At 45.9% G+C, this 9817-nt stretch overlaps 1 protein-coding gene across 1 annotated transcript in view; it reads right to left on the reverse strand.

Moving 5' to 3' along the window:
* Window positions 1-78: 78 nt before the first annotated feature.
* The window catches only part of WNK1 (WNK lysine deficient protein kinase 1), a 150571-nt gene continuing 140832 nt past the window's right edge, over window positions 79-9817 (reverse strand). The window contains exons 31-33 of the mRNA XM_018576418.1: window positions 1755-1796; window positions 974-1164; window positions 79-422 (exon numbers count right to left, since the gene is read on the reverse strand). Coding sequence (XP_018431920.1) covers window positions 102-422; window positions 974-1164; window positions 1755-1796 — 554 coding nt within the window. The 3' untranslated portion in view covers window positions 79-101. The remainder of the gene's footprint in view (window positions 423-973; window positions 1165-1754; window positions 1797-9817) is intronic.

Raw genomic sequence — 9817 nt, forward strand, 5'->3', positions numbered from 1 at the left:
AGTAACAGCAATGTGGAGCTTGTGGTGGCCGGGAAGATGTTGTGGAACTCTCCCCCTCCTGTGCTCCCCTCAGTTTTGCAGTACTTTTTGGGGGTCTCCTGCTAGGTAGTCCTCAAGTTGGACCCCTGAGGGTTACTGATTGATTTCTGAAGGTTGCTGATATTGAAGTTCTGTAAGGAAGTAGTCACAGTTGGCGGGAACTGGTTAATGGGCTGGGAAGATGGTGGGAGTCCAGGACCACTCCACTGCCCTTGGAAGGCCGCGCCAGGGAAGCCATACTGCTGAGGGGGGCAGACGCCTTTGGGGTACTGAGCCAGGGAGTTGGCTGAGGCTGTAGGCATGGAGACTGGAACCCCAAGGGACGGAGGCAAATTCACACACAACTGTCCAGGAGCAGAAAATTTCCGAGCCATACCAGGACCCTGTAAAATAAATAAGAGACTCTTAGAAATGTATCCACCACATAGCAAACATATACCGGGAATACAGAACCTCTTTTCGGGCCGATCTTATGTTACGCTTGCCTGGAATAACTGGATTTACACCTGGAATACATCAATGTAGTCTGGTTTTTTTTCAATGCTGTCCTTTGCTTCAAGTGGCTGTAAATCCAAAATGTTTTTTTCTCTAGATTTGGACAGTTCAGGGAATGTGTCCTGTCTGCTCAATGTCCAAACACACAGCAGGAAGTGTGAGGAAGTCTCTCCAAACTGAAAGGACGGGGGGATTTGTCCTCAGCGGAGGTTACAATCCTTCCCAATACAAAAAATAAATATAAAAAAAAAAAAACAGGAGAATTTCCCTTTAAATTTCATAGCGGTAGGGAAGTGGAAGGTAGGGACGTTCTATACCGTGGGCAAGACTCAGCTGCGTTTATAAAAAGGGTCTTAAAAATTTAAATTTAGATAACAGCACCACGATACTGAAAACATTTCTAATGTGACAGGGAGGCAAGCAGGATGTCTCAACTCACTTCATAGCTGGGGTGTCCAGACATCTTGCTGCTTTTTTTTCCAGTCAGGTTCATGGCGTCCCGGGCCCAGTTATCAACAAGCTTGTGCAGATCGTCCGTGAACATTCCTTTGCAGCTGGAGGATACAGGGGCTGTGTTGGTCTGCGGGGTCGGAGCAGTGGAAGGGGCAACTGTATTTGTGCTGCTCGTCCCTGAAACAATGAAAAGAAACATTCAGGACCAATGACACAAGGGTTCAGATACTGACCATGCAGCCCTTTCACATCCTTGCCCCTAAGGTGTAACCAGAAGGGCCAAACAAAACTAATGTTATTACACCTTTTATACTCTGCAGCTTCACACCAATACAAAGGCGACAGGGGGCCCCAAATTCACCAGTGCTCATTATATGGAGGACATTTATCAAACTCACAGAAAATTGGCTAATCTTCCAGTGATTAAAATGTAATTTTGACAATTCTTTCTGTAAAATGTGCGTGTATTCTATATAAGCAGTTTCGAAAATATAGATCAATGCACTCCGGGCTAAAAAGCCTGCACAACTTTTATAAATGTCCTATGGGGTAGAATTCCAGGGCTCTACCTGTGTATATTAGAACAAGTGCAATGTAGTGTTAAGTCTACTAGAGGCACCACTAGATGGCGACAAGACAGCGGGCGGGAGCTTCATGGTGTGCAATAGGGGGACTATACAGGTCTCTCAGGAAGTGTGTAATGGTGAGCAACAGACTGCAGAATATGAAACAAAGAAATGATATAGATATATAGAAAGGATAGTTACTACAGAGCTGGTTGCAAGGGCAGACTTTTTTCACCATCTTCCCTGAAGCAGAAAGAGAGAGACACGTGTTAGCACAGAGCCGACATCCCAACAACGGAGATAGCTGAGTAGGGAGGGAGATCAGATCAAGCAGAGCACAGAAAATGGGCAGAGCCGAACAGAGAGCGGAAGCTCCACTAATACCCCGGCCAAAGGCTGCAGATTAAGCGAAGAAAGATCAACCAGCTGTTTGAAGAGTTGCAAGTCCCACAATGTTGGCCGCTGCGAGGCATGCTGGGTCTGTGCAACCTCCAATGGCTGGAAGATAAAAGCTGCCATTACAGAATCGGTGCGCAAGTTTTTTTATTTTGCCCTTGTTAACCCCTATTCACACGAGAAACAGCCGGCCCATACAGATCCGTGCTGCGTGCACGTAGTATCGTGCCGCTCCCAGGAAGGACGGGTGCACCATGTGATTACGCGCAGCAGCCTGTCCTCTATAGGAGTATGCGGCTGTACGCCCCCCTACGCTCACCCGACCTGCACGTCCGTGTGGGTGTCCGTACTCTGACGCAGACAGGATCCATCCTGTCAGCATACAAGTACGGACGGACGTGCAGGTCGGGTGAGCATAGGGCGTCGTACGGCTGCATACTCCCAAAGAGAAAGACAGGCTGCTGCGTGTAATCACACACAGCACCCGTCCTTCCCGGGAGCGGCCCGATACGGCCGTGCATGCTGTACGGATCAGTACGGGCCGGCTGTTTCCCGTGTGAATGAGGGCTTAGCATAAAGGATCAATGATTTAATTATTCCATCATAGTTGTCCATACCCTAAGGACCCATGAAGAATAATTCCATCATGGGTCCTTAAGGCTTTGGGCTTCCCTCACGCAATATATGAGAACTTGTATATGCATCTGTCACATCAAATGAAAGCCCTTTCTGTCCTTTAAAAAAAATTGTATAAAATGTGTTGGTGCAATAAATGAAAAACAGAGAAAATAGCTTTGGTCCTTAACTGAAAGACCCGCATCTGAAGCTTGGTCCTTAAGGGGTTACCACCCCAGTAATAATTCCTTTAAGAACTAAGGGGCCTGTGACATACTAATTCATGAAAATCACCATGTTCTCTCATCACCTACTATAACAAACAGAGGAAGAACCTGAGCATACAACCTTTTGTTCATGACAGAATTGCTTTTCTCCCCATACTAGTTCATAGGAATGCAAAAGCAGCTTAGGAAGAGGTAAACGCAGGTCAGAAGGAGGTGAACTGCAAGTTAAATGCACCTGAAGGAACTCTGCAGCATCTCAAAACACAAGATGAATGTGACTGAAAGTACGCTGCCCATTCACACACACACTTAAATTGGCAGATTAGGTCAGAAACATTCTGCGACAAATGGCAAAACGCACTCATCAACTTATCAGCTTTAACCACTTGAAGGCCATAGTGTTTCACCCCCTTCCTGGCCAGGCCAAAGGTGCACACGAAAGGGCGTCAAACAGTACAACAGCAAAAGGTTTCCCAGCACTAGAGCTGCAGCTAACGATTATTTTCAAAATCGATTAGTTAGCCGATTATTAAGTTCGATTAATCAGATAAACAATCAAATACATTTTAAAAAATGGCTCCAGTGATGGACTACTAGTTTGTATTGAAAGGAGCAAGCTTGGAGCGGTGGAAGTAAAAAAGAAAAAAAAAAGTGTGGTGTGCAATATAGTTAAATGGAAAGTGTAAAATTATACAGCAATGAATGCAGAATAGCACCAGCTATAGAGGACTACAAAACCCAGCAATAGTACATTATACAGCGCAATGCAGAATACCACCAGCTATAGAGGAATACAACAAATCCCAGCAATACATTATACATGCAGTGTATAATGTATTGCTGGGATTTGTATTCCCATGTATAATATACAGCACAATGTACCATCAGCTATAGAGGAATACAAATCCCAGCAATACATTATAGAGCACCACGTGTGGGAAAGTGCAGGCTTATACCTGAGCAGTCTTCCAGCAACTTGCTTCTGAGATCGGGCCTGTCAATCTGCCGCTGTCATCCCCCCCACACCTGCTCCTCCTTACTACATCTCCCCGCGTCCCTGTGCCGATGGAGAATGTGGGCGGGCGGTGAGTGCGAGGCTGGAAGGAGGTGCGGCGTGTAGAGCGTGGATGCGGGTCTGTCAGCGTTGAGCGTGAGTTAGGGAGGAGGTGGGGCGCGCAGCGTGTGTGGAGCCGTGAACAGGGCCAACTGATCAGAAGCCGATTAATCGATTATTGAAAAAGTTGACAACTTTTTCAATAATCGATTATAATCGATTATGTCGATTAGTTGTTGCAGCCCTACCCAGCACGCTCACCAGCCAGCATGCAAAAAACAGAGGTTGTGATGTGCGGGGTCCCTTGTGAGGCACGTGTGTTCCTGTGCCTTTAAGGGGGTTGGGCTGTCTCCTGGCAAAGCTGCACTCAATTTTATATTTTGCTACATGTGCTCCAAGATGGAGACTCTCATAGGTTAGAGTTAGGACCGCACTACACAGAGGGGCCTTGACGTGGCTGTGCGGCTTTCACATATTCTGCAGAAGACGTGTATCTAAAACCTCTGTTTTTAACCTTAGTGGTGAGACAAGTTTTTTTTGCATGCTGGCTGGCGTGCTGGGAAACCTTTTGCTGTTTTCATAGACTAGGGATGCACCAATACCGGTTTTTCGATATCGAGTACCAATTTTCTTTTTTTTGGTACTTGCCGATAGAGCTGCAGCCAACGATTTAGCCGATTATTCAGTTCGGTTAATCGGATAAAAAATAAAATACGTTTTTAAAAATGGCTCCAGTGATGGACTACTAGTTTGTATTAAGATACCACCAGCTATAGAGGACTACAACAAATCCCAACAATAGTACATTATAGCTGGCGGTATTCTGCATTGCGCTGTATAATGTACTATTGCTGGGTTTTGTAGTCCTCTATAGCTAGTGGTATTCGGCATTGCACCACTGTATAATGTATTATTGCTGGGATTTTTTTGTACTCTATAGCTGGTGGTATTCCGCATTGCGCTGTATAATGTATTATTGCTGGGATTTGTAGTCCTCTATATAGCGCAATGCAGAATACCACCAGCTATAGAGGAATACAACAAATCCCAGCAATACATTATACATGCAGTGTATAATGTATTGCTGGGATTTGTATTCCCATGTATAATATACAGCACAATGTACCATCAGCTATAGAGGAATACAAATTCCAGCAATACATTATAGAGTACCATGTGTGGGAAAGTGCAGGCTTACCTGAGCAGACTTCCAGCAACTTGCTTCTGAGATTGGGCCCGTCTATCGGCGGTTGTCATCCGCCCACAGCTGCTCCTCCTTACTTCTTCTCCCTGTGCCGATCGTGGATTTGGGCAGGCGGTGAGCATGAGGTTGGGAGGAGGTGCGGCGCGTGGATGCGGGCGGGTTTGACAGCGGCGAGCGTGAGGTGTGGCGCGCAGCATGTGTGGATCCGTGAACAGGGCCAACCAATCGGAAGCCGATTAATCGATGATTGAAAAAGTTGACAACTTATTCAGTAATCGATTAGTTGTTGCAGCTCTACTTGCCGATATCGGTGCGGTTTGCCCCAATTATCAGGAAGTCGGGCGGCGGATCATGACCCCCTCTCCCGGCTTCCTGTGAAGCCGATGTTCTAGTGAAAGAACACCGGCTTCGCTTGCCCAGGTTGCCTGACACTTCAGGAAGCCGGGATTTTGGTCATTACGTGCCGCCCGGCTTCCTGATTGGTTAGGAAGCCAGGCTGCCTAGAAACAAGTGAAGCCGGTTTCCTAGCCAATCAGGAAGTGGGCCATAACCCACCGCCCGGCTACCTGATTGGAAAGGAAGCCTGCTTCATGCTCCCTCGGCATTGCAGGTCGGAGGGAGATCTCCCTCTGACCGGAAGTTCCGGTATCGGAGCATTTGGGAGAGTACGAGTACTCGCACAACTACTCGGTATCAGTGCATCCCTATTATATACACATTTATATTCCATTACGCCCCAATGACGGTGGAATGTTATAGGCTGTGAAACACAGTAGCTTGTTATCGCTATACTTCAACCATGAAATTAATACTTCTAGACTCCTACACTTTTGGTGTGGTGCCCTTGTTTTTTCTACACCATCCTGTATACACCCAAGGAACCCCCAAGGCCCCTGTGTGTTAGAGAGCTTCCCAACCAGAGTCTTCGCACGCTATAGTAGTGTTTCTGTAGAAGACCTTATTGTACCACAGGGCCTAGCCGATGTAATAGCTAATAAAAAATACATTTTAAGCGTTAACCATTTAAAAGACACATCCATGATGGGTTCAAATGGTGATTTTAAAAGTCCTCCCAACACCAATGAAAGAACCCAGGGAGGAAAAACTTTACTGTGCACAAGACAAGACCGATCAATGGCTGTAAGAAATTGTTTTGTCAGCGGTTTCTGAAATTGTTTTATCAGCAGTATGAAAAAAGCAATTTCTTCTCTAGAAAAACAGAAAGAGCAGATAATTGCACCTTTAGGCTATGTTCACATCTGCATGACACCCAGGAAGCGCGTCCCGGGATCGCACGGTCTTGTACAATGCAGACAGCGATTGCTGCGCGGGCACCATTGATTTCAATGGGGTGACATCCACGCGGCAATCGCAGAAAAAAGGTACAAGTACCTTCTTTTTGAGATACACGACATGCAGCTGTTTTACCCGGAAGAAAGCCATGCAATCTAAAGGAAATCTAAAATCAACAAAACCGAAGGAGAAACAATGTTCTTACGTAAACACCAAGAAGAAAAAAATCTTCCACACCTTACTGAAGATTTTCCTATCCAACTGGCCATTGAAAGAGGAGACTCCTCCTGGATGGGAGCTCCCAAGGGGGGTGAACAGATTGTCTCTGAAGATCCAAGAACCAGGTTCCCTCAAGCCACCAAGGAGCCATCAGTATAAAAAAACATCTCGCCTGATTCCACTTTTGTGAAATCCGAGGGATCAAGGACAGAGGAGGAAAAGCATAACGTAGGGTGAAAACCCCATCTTGAGCTAGAGCATCTATGCCCAATGAGCCGCCTTCCATTTCTTTTGAAAACAAAGCCCTTTATTTCCTGTTTCCCTTGCCTGCAAACAAATCTATATCCGGTGGACCCCATCTGTTGACTATCAGACTAAAAACCTCGATTCAGTTCTCACTTGTGGTGAATAGGCCTCTGACTCAAGAAGTCTGCCTTCATTGTACTGACCTCTTGTATGCACAGCCAAGATAGACTGGACATTCAACTCTGCCCAGAGAAGAATGACCCCACCTTCTTTAAATAGTCATTTGTTGTCTTTATTATAGGGCTCCGTAGTATGAAAGAGCAAACCTCCACTTGCTTTTTCTTTATTAAATGGCCAGCCCCTTCCAGGCGTCTGGGATATATTGGCTGGCTTCTTTTGTCCTTGTGGCGGACGAAAAAAACGTTTGTTGCATAACCTCCTTTTTTCAGGAAATGTTTTATACTTCTCTGATGATCTGGCTAGCACCTCATCCAAACCAGACCCAAACACTAACTTTCCTTCCAGAGTCTAGCCTTTGAAAACCCATCTCCCTTCCAGGACTTTTACCAAATGGCAGAATTTAGAAGAGCCCCAGACCTAGCACAGGCCTTAACCGATTCTGCTGAAGCATCAGCCAGATAGGCCACTACGTTACCAACTACTGATAAGGACTCCAAAATCTGTTCTGCCGGAGCACCCTGTAACAGATGTGGCAGCAACAGCTGTGCCATAGATGCTGTATTAGCATCCCACGTTTTACGTAAAAGGGCTTCCGCCTTCCGGTCCATTTGATCCCTAATATTACCGGCATCCTCAAATGAAAGACCAGCCTCTTCTTTGAAACCTGAGCTAATGGAGCATCTAATTTTGGACACTTGAAATACCTATCATCATCCTCTGTGCTAAAGGGAAACATTCTTTTCCAAGATCTTCAAGATAGGAACTTATGCTCTGGCTCCTTCCATTCCCCAGAAACTAAGTTCTTAACTGACTCGTATACAGGAAAAGCTCTACCCGGTGTTTCCAGCAGATCCCTGTACACTCTATCCTGAACTGAAATGGCTCGTGTAGGATCTGGAATCTGTTCAGTAGCATAGATTCCCTGTAACAAATAATCAATTTCTTCTAATGGGAACAGATGTCTAGAGGGGCAGCTTTCTGCATCTTTATCGAAGGTTTCCCCTTCGTCCAGCGAACTATCTGAAATAGAATCCTTGTCTGATACAGGCCAATCTAATTCCTCAGAAAAAAGCCCTGGCAAAACTGGAGCAGTAGAGGATGAGGGTAAAAATTGGGAAGAGACACTTAAAAGACTGAACTGTAGCAGACATCTGTCCTCCTACTTTCCAATAAACCTTTCATAATATTAGAAGACTCCCTAGCTCCTAGCTTATTAAGGCACAGATCACAAGGCTTTTGGTAACCGGAAAGAAGCTTGGCATTACAGCTGCCACAGCGTTTCCCAATTTGTTTAAAAGCTGGGGCTGTCGGTGGAACAGATGAAAATGACGCCGGTTTCTCAGAACCAGAGGGGTCCTGCAGGGAAGCCCAAACAACATACATTTAGTATACCCTGCTTCGAGACCCTCCACCAAAGTGTCCCTGTAAGCCACTTACCAGGTCCTTGGTTTTAGACTCCACACTCGTCTGCCTGCCGTCTTCCTCCATGTCGACCGCAGCGGTGTTCCCCCCACACAGCCTCTGGCTCTGAAAAAACGCCCGAAGGTCCGCATCCACTTCGACGTCAGAGGCAGCAAGCAAAGCAGCGCACATCGGAAATTATATCTGAGCCGGCGGCCGGAAATGACGCTGCGCGCCCAGAACAAGGCTTGAAAGATAATTAATGCTTGCACTTTGATCAATGGAATGCCTGATGAAGGGACCCTGTGAGGCCCTGGAAGAGCTTGTTTTATTGACACCGTTCTAAATAAATCAACAATCGGTGATCCTTGAAGGATTTTTGGTGTGCTGGTGATGTTTTGCATATGATCGATAACCAGAAAGAGGCTTCAGACACGTGGCTCCAGCCCCCAGCCAGAACCAGCACCCACGTCACTGCAACAGACAGGCAATGTCGGAGCCGCTCAGCCACAGCCAAAAACCGGGCAACAGACAGGTTAATAATGCCGGGGCCTCAGGAGTCAGCCAGTTCAGAGGAGGAAGGCGAGATCCTGGAACAAATAAGGGTAACCATCCGTAGTAGGCAGCAAGGCCACAGGGAGACATGCCATTAGCAGAACTGCACAGAGAGGGACCCGCGGCCTTCATAGTCAGGCAGCCGGTCAGGAAAAAAAATTATTTTTTTAAGTCTTTTTAATTGTGTTTCCTGTAGAAGCGGTCTTGGTCCTATAAATCATTATGTGTATAGACGCTAGGATGCTGAGAGATTCTATAGCTACAGTGGAGGAGGTGGGAGCGCTGTGACAGCCGGCCAGCTTGGAGCTTCGGGTGAGTATAACTTAGTTATTTTTTAGCACCTACACAAAAACGAGCACTTACCCCTTGAAAACTTTTTCCTAGAGTTCTTCTTTAATGTAGGGCTGCAGCTAACGATTATTTTCATAATCGATTAGTTGGCCGATTATTAAGTTCGATTAATCGGTTAATCGGATAATTAAAAAAAAAAAGGCTCCAGTGATGGACTACTAGTTTCTATTGTGATTGTAGTCCTTCACGGGAGCAAGCTTGGCGCGGTGGAAGTAAAAAAAAAGTGTGGTGTGCAATATAGTACATTATACAGCGGCGCAATGCAGAATACCAGCAGCTATAGAGGAATGCAGCAATAGTACATTATACTATAATGTACTATTGCTGGGATTTGTAGTCCTCTGTAGCTGGCGTTATTCTGCATTGCACTGTATATAATGTATTATTGCTGGGATCTGATGTATTCCTCTATAGCTGGCGTTATTCTGCATTGCGCTGTATATCATTTATTATCGCTGGGATTTGTAGTCCTCTACAGTGCGCTGTATAATGATAATACGGCGAAATGCAGTATACCACCAGC

This window comes from Nanorana parkeri, unplaced genomic scaffold, assembly GCF_000935625.1.
Source record: "Nanorana parkeri isolate BGI_ZX_2015 unplaced genomic scaffold, ASM93562v1 scaffold67, whole genome shotgun sequence".
In the NCBI taxonomy this organism is placed as follows: Eukaryota; Metazoa; Chordata; class Amphibia; order Anura; family Dicroglossidae; genus Nanorana; species Nanorana parkeri.